The sequence below is a fragment of the Athalia rosae genome, chromosome 3 (genome assembly GCF_917208135.1).
Source record: "Athalia rosae chromosome 3, iyAthRosa1.1, whole genome shotgun sequence".
In the NCBI taxonomy this organism is placed as follows: Eukaryota; Metazoa; Arthropoda; class Insecta; order Hymenoptera; family Athaliidae; genus Athalia; species Athalia rosae.
Genome location: NC_064028.1, coordinates 4,931,841 through 4,949,877, shown reverse-complemented (window position 1 = coordinate 4,949,877; position 18,037 = coordinate 4,931,841). Strand labels below are relative to the sequence as shown.

General features: G+C 36.3%; 4 protein-coding genes and 3 non-coding genes across 8 annotated transcripts; 4 read left to right on the top strand and 3 right to left on the bottom strand.

Moving 5' to 3' along the window:
• Positions 1–62: 62 nt before the first annotated feature.
• On the top strand, positions 63–3,167 carry LOC105691661 (inhibitor of nuclear factor kappa-B kinase subunit epsilon). The gene is made up of 3 exons (XM_012410296.3): positions 63–2,000; positions 2,068–2,269; positions 2,354–3,167. The coding sequence occupies exons 1-3, from the start codon at positions 403–405 to the stop codon at positions 2,789–2,791; spliced, it is 2,238 nt and encodes a 745-aa protein (XP_012265719.1). The 5' UTR covers positions 63–402; the 3' UTR covers positions 2,792–3,167.
• A 7-nt stretch (positions 3,168–3,174) lies between these two features.
• LOC105691662 (protein VAC14 homolog) lies at positions 3,175–6,287 on the bottom strand. The gene is made up of 7 exons (XM_012410297.3): positions 6,006–6,287; positions 5,505–5,886; positions 4,837–5,422; positions 4,175–4,722; positions 3,976–4,094; positions 3,787–3,866; positions 3,175–3,715 (listed from the first exon to the last, which is right to left on the bottom strand). The coding sequence occupies exons 1-7, from the start codon at positions 6,107–6,109 to the stop codon at positions 3,408–3,410; spliced, it is 2,127 nt and encodes a 708-aa protein (XP_012265720.2). The 5' UTR covers positions 6,110–6,287; the 3' UTR covers positions 3,175–3,407.
• A 108-nt stretch (positions 6,288–6,395) lies between these two features.
• On the top strand, positions 6,396–16,707 carry LOC105691711. 2 transcript variants are annotated; one of them, XR_007277403.1, is made up of 9 exons: positions 6,414–6,530; positions 6,821–7,181; positions 7,299–7,543; positions 7,625–7,819; positions 8,038–8,325; positions 8,409–9,160; positions 15,684–15,816; positions 15,882–15,939; positions 16,084–16,707. XR_007277403.1 is itself a non-coding variant. In XM_012410394.3 (6 exons), exons 2-6 carry the CDS (start codon positions 7,034–7,036, stop codon positions 9,126–9,128), a joined length of 1,596 nt encoding a protein of 531 aa, XP_012265817.2. In that variant the 5' UTR covers positions 6,396–6,530; positions 6,821–7,033; the 3' UTR covers positions 9,129–12,412. The 2 variants fall into 2 exon arrangements, 1 of the variants encoding a protein (XP_012265817.2); XM_012410394.3 differs by lacking the exons at positions 15,684–15,816; positions 15,882–15,939; positions 16,084–16,707 and having other exon boundaries at positions 6,396–6,530; positions 8,409–12,412.
• Positions 12,552–12,623, top strand: Trnaq-uug. Its single transcript has one exon. It is a non-coding gene; the product is annotated as a tRNA-Gln (tRNA).
• On the bottom strand, positions 12,790–12,861 carry Trnap-agg. The gene has a single exon. It is a non-coding gene; the product is annotated as a tRNA-Pro (tRNA).
• On the top strand, positions 13,085–13,156 carry Trnaq-cug. Its single transcript has one exon. It is a non-coding gene; the product is annotated as a tRNA-Gln (tRNA).
• Positions 16,275–17,939, bottom strand: LOC105691656 (protein mono-ADP-ribosyltransferase PARP11-like). The gene is made up of 2 exons (XM_012410288.3): positions 17,202–17,939; positions 16,275–17,087 (listed from the first exon to the last, which is right to left on the bottom strand). Exons 1-2 carry the CDS (start codon positions 17,515–17,517, stop codon positions 16,750–16,752), a joined length of 654 nt encoding a protein of 217 aa, XP_012265711.2. The 5' UTR covers positions 17,518–17,939; the 3' UTR covers positions 16,275–16,749.
• Positions 17,940–18,037: the final 98 nt, after the last annotated feature.

Sequence of the window (18,037 nt, the reverse complement as noted above, 5' to 3'; positions counted from 1 at the left end):
ACAATTTTTTAACCAATAGTGTTACTTTCGCAGTCTCCTACCACCAAGTGCTCCGGAAACCCCGGATGAGTGAAAAGTTCACGGTATTTTTATTTATTTTGTCCAGATAGCTACGTCATTGAACAGGCTCATTTCGAACCCCCACCAACAAATATGTCATTTATTCATGCTGTCAAAACCATGTCACAACACGGCTGATTTTTTTCAACTTTCCTACAAATGTATTAAAGTAAAGTCCTTCATATACTTTTAGTACTCATGTCAGAATCCATAACACTGCTAGACAACGTTTGACATGTTCAATGAAGCCTAAAATGAATTAATACTTTGGATATTCCAAACTACTTCACTTCAGTGACTAATCAATTAATAACAGTGTAAATAAATTTTCAAACTTCTGCAATGTCCTTCCTACGTGGTTCCCTGAATTATGTTTGGTGTACAACGAGTGTTCTTGGCAAAGGTGCTACCGGTGCAGTGTTCCAAGGAGTTAATAAAAATAATGGAGAACCAGTAGCAGTTAAAACATTCAATCAGTTGAGCCACATGCGCCCACAAGACGTTCAGATGCGTGAATTTGAAGTTCTCAAGAAAGTCAAACACGAGAACATTGTTAAACTCCTCGCTATAGAAGAAGAGCAGGATGGACGAGGAAAAGTAATTGTTATGGAATTGTGTACAGGTGGTAGTTTATTCAACATATTAGATGATCCAGAAAACACCTATGGCTTAGCAGAAAGTGAATTTTTACTAGTTCTGGAACACTTATCAGCTGGCATGAAGCATCTCAGAGACAATAACTTGGTGCACAGAGATTTGAAACCTGGGAATATCATGAAATTTATATCAGATGACGGTAGTACTATTTATAAATTGACAGACTTTGGGGCTGCTAGAGAATTACAAGAAGATCAGCAGTTTGTGTCACTTTATGGAACTGAGGAATACTTACACCCGGATATGTATGAGCGAGCTGTCCTAAGAAAGCCTGTCGGTAAGATGTTTGGAGCCACTGTAGACCTGTGGTCAATTGGAGTTACTCTATACCACGTAGCAACTGGAAATTTACCATTTCGGCCTTTTGGGGGCAGGAGAAACAAGGAAACAATGTTCTATATCACTACTAAGAAGGCATCAGGAGTTATTGCGGGTACACAGACGTCAGAGAATGGACCTATTGAATGGAGTAGAGAATTGCCTCAGAATTGCCAATTGAGCATGGGACTTAAAAAGATTGTAACTCCTTTATTAGCTGGGTTGCTTGAAGTGGATTCTCAAAGAATATGGAGCTTCGACAAATTTTTTACTGAAGTAACTAACACACTTTGCCGAAAACCAGTGCACATATTCAATGTCCACACAGCGAGCTTGATTAAGGTGTTCCTTCATCCTGAAGAAAAACTTATTGCTCTCCAAACCCATATTCAAGAACAGACTGAAGTAGCTCCATTTTCACAAATATTGCTGCTCGGTGAAATTCTCCTTCTGAACTTGATCAAGGAGTCTACACCAGGCAAAGGGTATCCTGTAACTACGGAAGAAAAACCATTGATGCTATTCGCTAGAGAAAATAACAATGTTGCTCTTCCAGTAGATTTAGAACTTCCTAAATTTCCTGTCTTTGCCAACTTAGTTTCAGTGGAAAATGATGCTAGCCAGGCTAAGGTGGCATGCTCTGTGGGCCATGTTTGTAAAAGAAGGATAGACAAGCTAGCAAATTGCAGCAGGTTATTCCGTGACGCTGTGGAGGCGTTTATGGGACTTGTTTCTTCTGAATTAACTAAGCTTTTAGACAAATCTCAAAGATCGAAAGAAATAACTAAAGCTGTAGAAGATACTGTGATAGCTATCCAAAGAGGAGAGGCCTTAGGGCAACAAATAATCAAGAAGTTTAGTATTCCCTCAACCATTGAGTCCAAGAATTGGGCTAATGAATTAGGCTGTAAAAGCAATGAATTTCTCAGCGGACTTACACCTGCAATCACACAACTACATTACAGGTATGCATTGGTTCAAAATCTAGCTTACTTCAAACAATTTTAATAATTTTTGTGATTATTTAAATAGGTATGTCAAGGAAAGCAATCTACGAGCTGAATGGGAAAGCAATACTCGTGGACTTCGGTGTCCTTGGCTCAGCAAAGCGAGCTTCAGAGCTGCGACTCTAGTAGATCGATTGCGAGATGGCTGGCAACATTTATTACGGGACAGAGCAACACGTAATCTAACTTATAACGATGAGCAGTTCCATGTTTTAGAGAGGATAAAGGTAACCATGATTAAATGATCATAGTTCACGTGTCATCTACAATAGATCAGTAAAGTGAAGCTAACTAACTTATAATATTTGCAGGTAACAGAAACTGGTCGCAGATTGAAGGCACTATTAGAAACTGAGTGCATTCCGTCTATGACACAGCGTGCAGAATGTTTTGCTGACTGGTACAAAATAGCACAAACGGTCTTTTTGCAAACTCGAATCTTGAACAAAGACGTTGAGAACTATGAGCATACCTTAGAGTTATTCTCAGATAGGCTTTCTTTAGAGAGCAGAGTTGCCCATGAAAACTTAACACGTTCTTTAGAAAGGCTTTCTGGTCAATTAAGCACCATAGAAAAATCCAGCACACCAAATGAGGAGACTGCTAAAGTATGGAAAAATGTTTGCAAAGAACAAGAACACATTGCATTGACTGTATATGAAAATGGTATTCTAATGGATCAACTTCATGAACTATGTCGCCTTGATAGTTCAGGTGAGGAGGATACGGAAGATTCCGAACATGATTGATCAAGCATCATTCAATGAGTGTTGAATCATTATTTTTCTCTCTTTCTCCACAATCCAAGCCAAATCATGTGACCAATAAAAATAAACAGTACATTCAGTACTCTAGACTGGAAGATTTCCTGCAGTTAAAGAGGTATAAGAGGCAGATTACGAATTTATCAAATACTCTACATTAGAGAAAAAATTTTGATCATTCAGTTTTATACTGTAAATAAAATAACTTGGTTGTCTGGTATTACATATCTCGAAAACAATCGCCCAGGGTATTTTATTCTAGCGTAATGCATCATGTTGTTATAACAAATGTTAAAAAATTTTATTACCTAATTTTTTTAAAGTAATGCTATGAATAAATCATTGTGATCTTATACAAGTACGAAGCATTTAGTATAATATATGACTTTTTATTATTCACATAAATAAATATATAATGACAACACACTTTTACTTCGTATATGAGAAAACCAATGGTATTTGGTACTTGGTTCAAATCAAACAAGGCTGACACATTTTCTCATACAAGTGTCAATGGCGCGTTAATTATGGTCTTTAATTTACTTATATACTAAATAATTAATTAGTTTTATATTCAATTAATACATTGAAAATTTGACAGTCAAATATCTAGATGACTAACATCCCTTTCGATGAGTGCAGTCTGTCTTTGCTTGAGTTTTTCGTTTTTGTGTGTTTCTTGTACAGCTACAAAATGTTTCAAGAGTTTTTGAAAATCAATCTTTTGAGCTGCTTCTGACCTTGCGTTCAGTACTGAATCTTCAATCAGCGTTTCTTTTGGGGGAATAGCTGCTAGTCGACGATGTAACGTAGCAAATGCCTCGCTTTGCGGTAAAATCATGAGCAGCCCATACAACGCACGTATCAAAGCTTGGTTTCTCCCAACTTCCAGCAACTCTAGTCTCAGATCTGAAATACTCAACAACATATAAATTCCTGTCATTATTATTCAATGAAATAATTATTCTCTAAATTCTTACAAGTGAATATTGGAGATTCAATAAGCTGTACCAGCTTATCAATTTCCGTCAAGAATTCGACAGTTACTTCTATGTTTCCACTGATGAATTGAGATTAAGGATAATATATATAACACAACTTTCAAGGCTCAGTGTCATCATTAAAAGAGTAAGAATATTTCAGAGGTGATTAGTTGAAGCGAAGGATACAATGACCTTATGAGATCGCACACGTGACCGTAATTCTGTGTTAAAAAACACAAAGCAACGGTGGCAACTGGGTTGTGACTCCATGATTCATATAGACAAACAAAAAGATCGCAACTTTCCTGTAAATTTCAAATGTTTCATAACTTCTGGCAGGTTTTCAGGCAAATCTGGACTGGAAAAATAATAAATTAGTACAAACCTCACTGTCCAAATCTTTTAATTTGTTACGCAAATCAAATAGTTCCGAACTAGTGAGCAGAATTACATTCAGGGCCTGTATCATTATGCTGGCGAATCTTAAATTTTGTTCTTCAGATAGGATGATAGCTAATGTTTTATAAATTTCTTCAGCACTGAGCAATACACATAATTCTCTGATGATAAAGTTCCCTCGTTCTTCCAACAAGTGTCTGTCAGTTGCAAATAGTCTGAGTAAACTGATGATAAATTTTTTATAATATTTGTTACGATTTATCATATCGTCAGAAGATTTAGAACTTATAATCTCTGCCAAAACAACTAAATCCTGCTGAACCACATCGTCAGAACTATCACTAAGGGTGCGCATTAAAACTGGGAAAAAATCTTCAACATGGTTGAACATTCTTTCTGGAATGTTTGTAAATAAATGATGACTCCATATCAACACAGCTACTTTTGTCTGCACCGAAGTATGCAACAAGTGCTTGATAAGGACCTCAACGACACTAGGCAAATCCAAATTTTCAGTCAGTGGATGGCCAAGTTCTGGAACATAGAAAAAGTAGTTCAAATGACAAAGCAAAGCAATTAAAATTTACTAGATTCTGTATCGATATTATTTAGACATTAAAATTCGGTAAAGTATATTTGAAATAGTACCTGTATTCTTTGCCATAGCAGTTGACTCTTCTGCAGAATCTGATTTTGAAATACTATCAGTATTTTTCATTGTGATAAGTTTCATTAGACTGCTATTTACTTTGGTTGCAGCCTCCTTGATATTTCTTCGACTTTCTCCATCGTATGCTAGACAAGGTAAAACTGCAGTGAAAATTCCAGACATATATGGAAGCATTTCAGGCCCTGACAATTGTACAAATTCTTTGATCCACGTAATGGCAGTGAGCTGGAGTAGTTCGTCAGTGCTTTGTGCATGGGTGATTAGGATATTGATCATTGCAGGGAAATCAACCCTATCTGGATTTGCCTTTATACTTCGAAGGAACTCCCCGAGTACAGTGTCAGTTATCTTTTTAATCTCTAGTGTCTGATCCTCTAAGATTCGGAATAATCCATCTAGTATCTCAGGTAAAAATATAATGAAGTCTATTTCGGGAACAGAGTCCAAAACTGATACCCATGCAATGACAAATTGTTTGCCAAATGGATTTTTTGTATAAATACGCTCTCTGAGAAGCGGTATGAATCCTACCAGATCAAACATTCCACTTTCAGTGACAATATCCTGAAATGGTTGAAAAACTGATGAAATTCAACTCATATCCTATCACACATTCAATCACATTAAACTTAGTGTAATAATCTACCTTCATTAGTCTATCTAGAAGTTCTGTAGCATTTTTGACAGTTTGTTCGGAATCACACGCAAGTTTACTCAGGGCGCTGAATATGTCTGTGAATTGAGGAAGAACTGAAGCTCTAGCAACTTTTACAACATTGTATAAACTTTCACAAGCAGAATATCTGACTCTGTGATCAGCATCGGAAAAACATGCAAGGATAGGGTAAATAAGTTCCTCTGTATATTGTCCGGTGTCTTTTCCTAATCCCACAGCTATCGCAGCTAATCCTAGGAGTCCTCCTTTACGGCCGTGCGGATTCTGTGAGGTAGCAAAATCTTGGCCCAGTATTTTGAGAAGTCTTTTGATCAAAGCAGTGTTATTACTTTCTGCAAATTCCATGACCATTCTGAAATTCATGAAACAATTCGTATGGTATTTTATACTCTGCAAATATTCTTGCCATTAATTGTTCAGAAAACGATAATTAGGTGATGTTAAAGATCACTCTAGACAGAGCAACCTTACTTCTCTATCTCGACAGCAGCAGCTTTTCTTTTTTCATACATTTTGTCGTTTAATGATTTAATACAGGCCGCACTCAATGGAGCATAATCTCTTTCTGATATCATCTCTGTTGGATAGAATTGAACGCGATCCACACAATTGACAATTCAGGCAACTTGTTTGATATTAAAGGGGTGTTGACAGATTTGACAGATCAAACAATCGGAAAGCAGAAAGCTAAGGTCATCCCGTAATGGGTTTATCGAGTTTATCCTTAGCGACACACAAGAGTCAGTTAGATGTCCCCACCGAGCTTCCGTATTCATCTGTTGTCTAGGTTTGAAGTTAGTCCTTTTGGATTGTGTGAAAATTAAAATAGTTGGGCTTGCATAATAGCGACCTCGTTTATGGATCAATTGAAATTTTCAGTTCATGGTATAAGCAGAGACGCAATGGCGGCTGTACGTCAATTGTCAACTGAATTTACGACGAAAATTGGTAGAAAAATGTGATCCTTGAGTGGCAGAGAGGTGAAAACTAGTCAAGGTACATTTAAATTCAATCCCAAAATTACACGTTAGTATATGCACTTACAAAATTATCTCTCTAACGAATTTGATCCTGTCAAAATATCGCATGGTTTCCATTCCACTCACCGCCTTTAGTTTATCTTCCAGTGGTACCGTTGTTTTGCAGATTTTACTATATTCTATTGCCTTCTGAAATTCCTTCAATGCTTAAGGTTTGAAATGAATAGTATAGTATTGCAACGTCAGATGATGTAGAAATTACTACACAGGTGCATGTAAATTTGTTATGATGAATCTTATTCTTAGTGCCAAGATCAAGGAGATACCAAGAAAGTTCAATTGGCTGGAAATGAAATACCCAAATCATGAATGTGAAAGTTGGAATATGAATGACAGCGAATGGATGATCAATTGAATGGAGAAACAACAAATGGTGTTCGAAGGAAGCCGAAGGAGGCAAGAACCAGGAAACGAAGAAAGGCAGCGGTGGTAAAGGACGAAGGAATGAGTGAGTAAGTGATGAGTGACACTCGGCAACAGCTTCACTCGGTTTCGGATTTGTATGCAGCCGACGAGATAGAAGTACTTCTTCTCGAAGAAATACGTGAACTAGAACCACCACCTTCCGCATACTCTAGACCTGAGGATATACAAGACTTTGAGATTGGTATGAGACCCATCCTTTAGTTATATTGTTATTGGCATTATATTCTATTCTCTTTTTCAAAAACTTGTAAACGGTGCTTATATTTTTTATAAGTACAACTTATGAATGAATTATCAGCGGGTAGCAGGACAGGGGGGCGCACCAGCTCCCAGTCATCGGAGCTGGAGTCGCCAGGGATCCATTCAACGGTCCACTCATGGGACTCTCATGCCAATTATCATGGGCATTATGACCGTGACCATAATGGCCATGGATCTGGCTCAAATCCAGCTCCTTGGCCAGCTGCAAGTCAATTGGTATTATATTGCGACCTCCAAGGGCATCTCAGGACTGCTACTGGTGTCATCAGGCTTATGTTGCTTGTAAGTTGGTGATCCTCCATCTCACTTTGGTGCTTTGCTGTGGGTAGATGACTGTTTATTTCAAAGGTTTTTTTCTTGCAGATATCGTCGGCCGCATGTCTGGTCACACTTTGTAGTTCAGGCACCGCAAAAGTCAGCCTCTTCATGCTCCCTCTGGTCGGTAGACTGCGGCTCATGATTTTCGTCGCAGTGTTCTGTTTATTAGTCACATCACTACTACTATTCCTAGATGTATCACACGTCATTTACCTTTTTCCTTTCAACTGGGCCAAGCTGGTAAGTCCAGGATCAATGATTCATGGTATTTTTAGTCATAAATATGATAAACTAAGTGATCTACCATCTAGTGCAGTGAAGTACACAACGGCCTATACATATGGGTATTATTTACCGGGTACATCATATGATATAGCAACCAAACAGCTTTGCTTATTACATTGTAATGAAAAGGCAAACAATAATTTAACTGAATTTGTAATATTTTTGGATTTCAGAATGCATGGATGTTTGCTGGCATGGGATTATCCTACGCGACAGGTAGTGCCCTACTAGTATGTTCCGTGTGGGAATACAGCGGAGGTAGCAGTGGAAATGGTTGGGTACCACGGCGTACCCGATCGCAGCTAGCCGTAGCTGCAGGACTTGGTCTAGCATGTGCTCTTCTCGCCCTTTTACTTTCCTGGCTTCACCTTCGAAGTAGTACCAATTCAAAGGGTCACGGCAGTCACAGTCACACACCTACGCAGTTTTACAGGCCTGTTGAAAACTCTTCTTCTTCAGGGGTCAGTATTGAAGTGTCTATTTCAATATTCTAAGTCCTAATTAGTCAATTTTCATCTAACACTTCTATTTTACGTTATTATAGGTAACGTTAAAAGAAAGAAGTCCAAAACGGCCACCTCCTTGGGTAGTCAAAAACCAACAACAATTAGAGAAAGCAAATGCACATAGCGATAGTAAAAGTGGAAACGGTAATAATAAATACAAAAGCGGTAACAATAAAAAGGATCATTGGGCATCGGCCAAACAACATTTTCTCCCCTCTCAAGAGGACGAGGAGGAGGAAGAAAATAGAGTAAGTAGAGAAGAAAAGGAAAAGGATCGAAGGAGAAGAAGAAGAAAAAATGGGACTGGTTCTTCTGCTGGCGTTGGAGGCGGTGGGAGTTCCGATAACAATGACTATGGTGTGAGTGGAGGTGAAGCTGGTTGCGCTGGATTGGGAGTACCGCCAGCAAAGACACGGTGTGTTCCAAAAAAACTGCCTCTGAAAACCTTAAATAACGGAAGTCAACAGAAACAATCAGCACTAGCAATGGGTGAAACGGCTCGATCGAAGCAAATCGGTGTTAAAATGCTCGTGAATAGTGATTTCAAGAATTATTGGGAGACTGATAATCCGAGTCGCAACGAATTACCAAACAATAGTTTCCGCTGGGTTAACCAAGGTGTAACTGCCAGTGAAATAATTGACACTGATGGTAATAAAATTGTGCTCCCTCCTGGTTGGGCCAGTCAGTGGCAACCAACGGTAGATGACGTTCAACCTTGCTCCAGTAAGGCTCTGGATCCGTACCCATTCCCTTAATTGCATTTGGGGTGAATACAAGCAGCTAAAAGGTGAGTCTGTGCAGTAAAATAACTCAAGCTTTAAAGCGTGCCACTTGATTGAGTAGGGTATACGAACATAGTTCAAGTCCCAACCCGATAAATTTAGGATAGAGAGAAAATAAAGATCCTGAAGTAGAAGTGAAAGGTTTGAGTACGAGAAAACAGTTGATCGTTTTTGATCCTTTTGGTTAATAAAAATATTATAATCGCGTCCAAGCATCTTGGGTTTTTCGTATAAAGCTGTCATGCTCTGTACATTTTGCTGCCAATGAAATTCGCCCCTATTTGTTTGGATTGTGCGACTTACTACATTCAATAAATTAAGCGAAACTCATATATGAGGATCATGATATTAGGAATTATTCACAGTAATACCATTGTGCGAGTGCAACCTATGATTATTGAAACGAAATTGATTCAAATCATGTATTTAATGATAAACGCTAATTATCATAAAATTAACTAAATGACTTGGACAATTTCTGTAGTCAAGTTTTCAGTGACATTTTATGCTGGATCAATATTTTATAGTCATTAGTCTATTAAAATTATTACAGAAATTATTGTAATACATAATACGTTATTACAAATACATTGTTCATCACGAATATTTGGTAAAATTTCAATACACAAGTGAAATTATGATGGAATTTTTTTCACAACATCTGCCAAGAGATGTAAACTATTTTTTCAGTACATACATATCGTGTTAGAAGTACAATCTGCATCATTATCGTTGAGCTCATTATTTCATTGGCGCGTCAACAGGATCAATAATATGCAAAAGAATAAAACCTTTCTGCCATTTTTGGATGACAGGGTACTCGATACATTAGATTCAGAAATACCCTGCTACATTGTTAATGAATAATTTTTTGTCTTTCACGTGTAATTTATCTTTTATCTTACTGAAGCCATTTAGATTGACATCGCAAATAGCAGCGTTTCGGATCTGATTAAAACTGTTAACGTTAGCCACAAACCCTGAAGATATAGTTTAGCATTGAATTGCATAGGGTAAGAAACTTGCGTGTTCATTTAGGGGTATAATGAATAATAAGCTAATAAGTACTTCAATATTTTACGTCTCGTCCTCGCGAATTTGATATTATATTGTAACTTTGATAATTATAATTGTTTTTGCGGATACAAATACATTTGGCTGTTGTAATTTAGATGTTCACGTATGACGAACGGGTAAATGGGGTGCAATTTTATTTCTGAATAGTAGATCTGATTGATTGATCAAAGTTTAATGGCACAGTAAACATTACAAATGAGAATTAAATTTTGAAATGGCATAAAACTTTTTTACGTGTGGTCATTTGTTACATCAATTTATCAAAACGTGTATATTGCGTATGAAACAACGTAACGTCACCAACACTGCCAGTGCAACAGACCATGTAGTTTTATAGAGTTGGAGGCAAAATAAAAGGTTGCCAAAAAGTTTCAGTTTGCTATTGAAGATTTCCGAACAAAAGTACCTCTGTTAAAAATTTTTCCATTTGTCACAATTATAGAATGTCAAATCTGAAATTGAGGATTATCTTATGTATTGTAAAATACATTACATTATAAATTGGGTTCTGAGTTGCATTCGTAATGTTGAAATATAAGTCGTGTATTAATTCATCTAGCGAAATAAACATTTTTTTCCAATTATTATTGGCGATTGCCAATTGAGACTCTTTAGTCTATAATATTGTATTTGTCATCAATCGCAATTTCAACGCACAATAAAATTAATTGTAAATAAACGGATAAGTTGTCCTCGTAGCATGCTGATGAATGAGTACTTAGCAATAATTTCCAATTCAAGTTATTCAATTTAATATACCGGTATCTTGTCCGCTAATAACGAATAACGACACTAATATGACAATCTCAACTAATTATGTCTATATGTATAAACACAAACTTGCTTTTTTTGCTATTATTTCCCTAATACCATAAGAACTTTGAGCTCACTGCGATTTTGTTATTATCCTGCACATGCTTTTAGCTCTTTTCTTTTCTTCAAAGTATTTGTATGTACAATAAAAAAAAACTACCTTACCGCTAAAACGATCCGCTGGCCCGGACGTTAGTTCATATTTTTCTAGTTATCTTCATTGAGAAATCCCAACACTTTGTGATTCAATAGTTTGTCATTTTTCAATAGTTTTACACATACGTAAATGTCTAATATTTTTATTCACATACCCTCGATATATTCCTCATTTCAACTTCAATACATTGGTTGAGGAGCTAGTCCTTTTTGCTAGTCCGGCTATTTTGCTCAAAGTACGTTAGCTTTTTTGTCTTTTTCATCATTATTCTCACATAAAAAATCCGCTGCTGTTTTAATTGAGCCTACAATTCTGTAGAGTTAGACGCTAGCTATTATGAGAAAAATATTGAATTGGCCTAGGAAAAAATGAGTGTTGGAACTTGAATATGAATAAAAGAAATAATATATAAATACATCGGAGCAAAAATAATAGTCTATTTGATTTATTTGTGTAACCAACATAATACATTCTTTCATGAAAAGGTGAGAGAAATATTGGTACAATAATATGAAGCGTAAAATGTAATAATAGGATCTGAATTTCAATATGGTGCCGACAGATTCAAGTTTGGTAAAAATAATGACAATGTTGAATCACAGTTGTCATTGCGATATTTATACATATGTTTTACTCACAATCAGATAAAATTAAAGTTGATCTCATTTAGTTTTTCTCATGGAAGAAGCTAGGGTAGACAATATTGTAATTGTGATTAAATAATTTAAGTTCGCCATCACACAAAATTTCTAGTCAGGACAATACTTTATTCACCTAAAAATACATCACTTCAATCATTTATATATCCTTTGATACGTTATTTTGTATCGTTTAGACTACTAATAATAAAACAAAATGTTAAAAATTAATTATAAAGACATAGGAAACGAAATCGTCAGTGTACAGATTTGATGTATGAATAATAGAAAGTTTATTATTGGAGAGTGTGAAGAATATTTAATATATAATATGCTAGGAAATGTATTAAAAATATGATACCGTGAAAAAAGTGTAATGTAACAAAAAAAAAAAAAAAAAACAAAAAAAAAAAAACGAGAAAACCATTGTACATTAATAATTGTTAGTTATTATTAAGTATGGTCACATAAAAATTTTAAAATAAGTATGACTACTGTATAATCCTCGTATAAACGATCAAGAAAATTATATTGTCACTTGGTAATCCGAAATACAGAGTCATCTACTATAATTCATTATCTGAGTATGATTACTTTCAAGTTTATCCCGTTTATTACTTCTTGATTCCAAGTGGCAAATTACAATGCCAATAATTAGGTGACATATATTCGATGTGTGATTAACACCCTATAAAAAAATTTCTCCAATACGGTCCCATGGTGTAATGGTTAGCACTCTGGACTTTGAATCCAGCGATCCGAGTTCAAATCTCGGTGGGACCTTTTCTCGTTTTTACAGACAGTAGTTATTTTTTTTCTTATCACATAATTACCCTAATATCAGGTCGCCATATTTTTCACTAATTGATTGCAATCAAAATTCGTATGACCTAAATTGCAGCTCGAATAAATCCTTACTATTGATTGCGAAAACAATAAAAAAACGTCGGGGCTCGTCCGGGATTTGAACCCGGGACCTCTCGCACCCTAAGCGAGAATCATACCCCTAGACCAACGAGCCTTACGTACGAAGATTGTCTTAAATTAAATACACACTCTCAAAAAAAAAGAGATAGTAAAATGATAGGAAGCGCAATGTATTTTTAACACGTCACAAGCTTTTTGGTGACATTTGAATAATAAACTTTAATATTATACGTACATTTCAGAATCTAAAATTATTTCAAATTGATTATTTTGTAAAACTTTTCTTGTATAATCTAATTGTAACCGATCTTTGCACAGGTTCCATGGTGTAATGGTTAGCACTCTGGACTCTGAATCCAGCGATCCGAGTTCAAATCTCGGTGGGACCTGAATCTTTTGCATGATAATTTTTATTTGAATTAGTTTTTATAATTGCGATGTCGTTGCAATTCCGTGGCATCAAGAAGTTCATTAATTTTTATGAATATTGCAATATTAGATTTGTAAATAGCATTCCTTAGCAATCCGTACCTATACGCTAAATTGATTCATCCATGACTTTATCTATAAAAAAAAAATTATACCATTCATTTTTGGGAAAATTTACGTGACAAAATCATATTTAAACTCTACGATATGACTCAATTTTGTCTGTAAAATAAGCTTTCCGGATTTTCATCTGGATACCTTGAAAATATAACGGAATATAAGCTATTACGGACATTCTGAAGCAGAGGCTAACTATTAATTAATGCCATGTAAGCTCATACGTGATAAAACGCTTTTTATATATTTGTACGTGGCGTGCGTGCCGGCTGTTCTTAATAAGACTTCCTCTTGCCGAAAGAGTGAAGAGTTCGTTTGAACTTTGTAATAAGTGTAATAGCTGCTTGAGCCAATTGCAACGAAGAGGCATCAAGAAATTTTAAGTTTCATCATCAGTTAATGATCCAGTTCATTTTAATAAACCTACTGTTGCGACGACCGCTATTGAACCCTGCTTTTAAAACCGCTCTTCTGCCATCGATAAAATTTCCTGCTTCAAAATATCGAGTCTTACGAGAGACAATTATTACCACAAAGTTGAATTTTATTTATTTTTCCAAACTGTATCACCTCTGTACCAACGTCGCGTGGTAGAAATGACGAGGTCAAGTTCACTATTTGTTATACATTCATGCACGCACAGATTTTCATTTTTACACGGCATGCAAAGGTGCGGAAATTCGTTTCAAAAATTTGCGAGATTGTTCCAGAACATAAATGCCAATTATCAATCATCGGAGATGATAATCAATCGATGCATTTGTTTCGAATCAGTCAACCGTTGGCATTGTATCACCGAACAAAAAATGTACATACAATTCGAAGGCCAAGAACGGCATACATCGTATACTAATTGTACGAATGACAATATCTTTTATGGTGTATGTCCGAAGGCTATTCGCAACAAAAAACTCTTTCGCGCGTAGATTGCTCATTTCCTATGGACGATGTGTAATAATGATTGCTGGTAAACCTCTACAGGTAAACGGCGTACGTGCAGATAATTCAATCCACGTAAGCACACGGTAACTACATGCAAAAGATGATGTCTCGTAACTGCGTAGAATGTGGTCCTCCACATGAAGAATAATAAAAAATTTCAATGAACAAATAAAAGTGGAAGAATTAGAGCAAAGATCCATGAGTTTATCGCATCAACAACAGCTGCTTATCTAGGTGATAGAAAGTGCATTCTTTTCCTGAAAGCAGAACACACATCGAGTATAGTATCATAGAGTGTGTATGTATATTCCGTATAATCTGGTTGGAATATGCTTGCGTACTGGCTATAGTTTATTAATAATAATTAAATATCATATTGTATAGTTATAAGTATACATAATAATTTGATCGGGTAAATCGACACACCATAAGATTGTGTGTATCGTATAATTGTGATTTTATACGCACGTCGTTTTTGCAGGTGTGTACATACGTACGTACGAGCATTACTCAACTCGTTCGTATTACGCCCGAGGCATATCAGGTGGATATGCTACAGTATTCAAGAAACATGTTGGGAGTTTAAAGTCCGAGATGCATACATTTAGGGAATAGCTGTGATAAAATTTCTATGATATCCTATTCGAAAGGAAGTTTCATGATCGGATAGACTTGCATTTTCACTATTGATTATAAGACGAGATTTATGAAATGCAGAGGTTCTGCGCGAGAGTTTTAATCATACGAAGAATTTCGATCTACACGTATGGTCAGTATAAATAATGCAACGTATCGAGTAATGTTACATGATATGTATACATAGGTATATAAGTGTATCAAAGTTATCGCAGGACCCTTTGATGCGACGTTTTTCTCTCGTTTCATGCCTACGTTGAATTTGTTAGAAGTTTCTATTGGTCATCGCTCGTATTTACTGTTAGAAATGGTATGAAATAACTAAATGCGACAGTATTGGTGTAACATAACTTGTATGGGTTTTACACGAGCTCCGGTTCAACATCGTCAGTCAGTGGAGACCAGTCAGTAACCTCGGAGTACAAGCGTCGACATTTTTCAAATATTAATAAGTGCTTACTTTCGGTAGACAAAGATTTATGCGTAATTATTGATTTGTTTCGAATATATGTAAGCCAAAAAATTATGTAAAATAAGTTCATGTCATTTTCGTAAATTTATTCCAGCAACAATATTCAAGTTTAAATGAAACTTGGAATCATTTAGAGATCTTTTTCGTTATTCCGAGGACCTCGGAAAACCACCTGTCGGGTGTGTGTCGGATGTTTCTCGTCGAGTTTTGGTCCTCAGAATAAAGAAATCGATCCTCATTTAGAATTGTATGAATTGTACTTTTTTCAATTAGTTATGCCATATGAAAATTCAAATGTGATTATTTAACTGTTTACTCAGTTTTATACATCACGTCGAAGGAATTAAGATGATGCGCTCGTCTTTTGTGGGAGTGACTTTTTTAATTTTGGCGGTCCTAATCGATGTTTCGCGCTGTACAGAAAAAAGGTCTTGCATCAAAAATACGAATGCAGTAAGTTCAGAATTCGGATCTCTCGCAATTTTAACATTTTGAACATATTTGGTTTTATTTTATAGTGTGTTCGTAGTTCGGAATGCTGCACGGGCTGTTGTCACGATGAAAAATGTGTCGAGTGTAAGTAAATTATTAAAATTCTATAAAAATATGCCTAAATACTCTGTCTTCCGAGGAAATTTTGGAATATATTCCAGTTTTTTTTTCTTTTTATCTAAGAATCAAATTTACACACACACAACGTAAAGTTTGTTTTCTTTACAGTCAGCGATTCGTGTGTGAGCGATCAATTGTCCGGTGCCGCTGGTCCTTGCGCTCTTCTTGATCCACCTTGTCCCCAAGGATCGAGCTGTGTCCTACAGCCCGTACTCTGCACGCAGAGCCCTTGTCCTCCAGTGGCTACCTGCTTACCCCCCGACTACGAAGATTATGACTAGAAACTTTTTTACCACCAGTTCGGCGATGGCAAACCATCGTATGTTGTAATAATCTACTCTAACTGTATTCAGGATCACTTTTTTACAATTTCCATGCTGAACAAGATCTATATTCTAGTGATATTAATTTTCGTCATGATCGCGACTATTGTTCACTTCATTGAGTAAGCCATTGTAGCCGCTGGTTAAGAACTTCATTTTATGAAGCGTACGTGCCCATGATGCGTAATATTTGGAAGTAATAAACATCACTTTAATGCGGTAAAGTTTTTGTTCGACATTTATTTTCTGTAATCAATTACGAGAGGACTTAGAATTACATTGTGCTTAGATAATGGTCAAGACTTGCACAACGTCATGAATAACTACAATATGTTCTAATAGTACTGCTATTACAAATACATTCTGCTATGGAAAATCTTAATAAATGATGGGATTAGACTTCAGAAAACTGAAAATACTCATTATTTTTATCAAGTCAAAAAACTGACTACTAATAATAATTGTAGTCGACATAATCGGAATAGTCATCATATTCACGTCCAATTCCAAACTCGTAATAATAAGTCCTGTGTACCAAGTAGTAAGGATAGAAGTCGTCATCGTAGTATTTAACGTAGACTTTATCAGCTCTGTCTCCGGTAGTATCATGTTCAGGGGGAGGAATTACGGTATAATAATTCCCTATGGATTTATGTCCAACGGGTATCCCAGTTATCATCCACACTCCTTGTTCTGAAGCATATCTGTCGGCATAGCTTGGATCTTTTGAAAAGCTAACACCTTGGCCAAAACGAGCACGTGTAACAAGTCGCCAATTGAAGTTTTCATCTGTAACCACACAGGATGTGAGGAATCAATATAAAGTTATCAAAGTATGAGATTCCTGAAAGGAAAATTAATTTGGTTACTTGAAATAAAATGCTCCTATCATTGTGACCTCACCAACTATTTGCAATGCTTTGCTCCAATCTGTAGCATGGAATACGATGTGTTCACTAACAATGGGAGGTCCTGTATTGGCATTGAGTTCTTCATGGCGAAGTATGTAACGAGCCCAAAGGTACGGATTTTCTACGCGATAAATCTGTATTTTGTCGCGACGATGTAATGTGGGTTTGAGTAAGCTCTTTACATAAGATTCTTCTGCAGACCGATTTATTTTTATTATCCAAGGACTTTTTGGGTCAGAGGTAGACCATGGAAATTGTCTCCTTAATCCAAAGTCGTTGCTCGATTTTGCCATCTGAAGCATTTCCATCTTAAACACGTTGTCTGGAGATTCGGATTAAGCGTATCACGTACGTAAATAATTTTTCAACGGTTTTGTTTCGAATATTTCATCTACTAGCACATTGATCTCTATATGCTTCGTCCACCCCGCGATCACGGATGTTGAATCTTTGATGATGAGAGAGACTCAGCGGGATATCGGAGAAATAAATTCGTTAGGGATACTTCATGTGAAATGAACAAGCGACACTCCGTCTAATTTATGATTTTTCAGTAAGTAACCGATCTGGATTTCACAGAGCCGATGCACGATGATCCTTCCAAACCAAGGTCGAAGCGGTAATGTGATATAGTGACTCCTGCATCCTTCTTTCTCTTTCCGCTTCAAATAGCTATAACCCCTTGTTGTATGGATAGCACCACGTCTAGATCCTATAATTTTGTAATTTTGCGTACCTGTGTTGGTGATTGTTGTAAGAGATGAGAGATGCGGCTTCATCAAGCTGGATCGTCAGCAGATGCAATATTAAGTGTAATGCACCAGGTAA

Excerpts from the sequence above, each read along its gene's own strand:
- LOC105691661 (XM_012410296.3), top strand. The coding sequence starts at position 403 with ATGTCCTTCCTACGTGGTTCCCTGAATTATGTTTGGTGTACAACGAGT. Across the intron at positions 2,001-2,067 it reads ATCACACAACTACATTACAG|GTATGTCAAGGAAAGCAATC; the intron begins GTATGCATTGGT and ends TTATTTAAATAG. Across the intron at positions 2,270-2,353 it reads ATGTTTTAGAGAGGATAAAG|GTAACAGAAACTGGTCGCAG; the intron begins GTAACCATGATT and ends TAATATTTGCAG.
- LOC105691662 (XM_012410297.3), bottom strand. The coding sequence starts at position 6,109 with ATGATATCAGAAAGAGATTATGCTCCATTGAGTGCGGCCTGTATTAAA. Across the intron at positions 4,095-4,174 it reads TAAAAGATTTGGACAGTGAG|GAAAGTTGCGATCTTTTTGT; the intron begins GTTTGTACTAAT and ends TGAAATTTACAG. Across the intron at positions 3,716-3,786 it reads TGAATCTCCAATATTCACTT|ATCTGAGACTAGAGTTGCTG; the intron begins GTAAGAATTTAG and ends TGAGTATTTCAG.
- LOC105691711 (XM_012410394.3), top strand. The coding sequence starts at position 7,034 with ATGAGTGACACTCGGCAACAGCTTCACTCGGTTTCGGATTTGTATGCA. Across the intron at positions 7,182-7,298 it reads TATACAAGACTTTGAGATTG|CGGGTAGCAGGACAGGGGGG; the intron begins GTATGAGACCCA and ends ATGAATTATCAG. Across the intron at positions 8,326-8,408 it reads AAAACTCTTCTTCTTCAGGG|GTAACGTTAAAAGAAAGAAG; the intron begins GTCAGTATTGAA and ends ACGTTATTATAG.
- LOC105691656 (XM_012410288.3), bottom strand. The coding sequence starts at position 17,517 with ATGGAAATGCTTCAGATGGCAAAATCGAGCAACGACTTTGGATTAAGG. Across the intron at positions 17,088-17,201 it reads CAAAGCATTGCAAATAGTTG|ATGAAAACTTCAATTGGCGA; the intron begins GTGAGGTCACAA and ends GTGTGGTTACAG.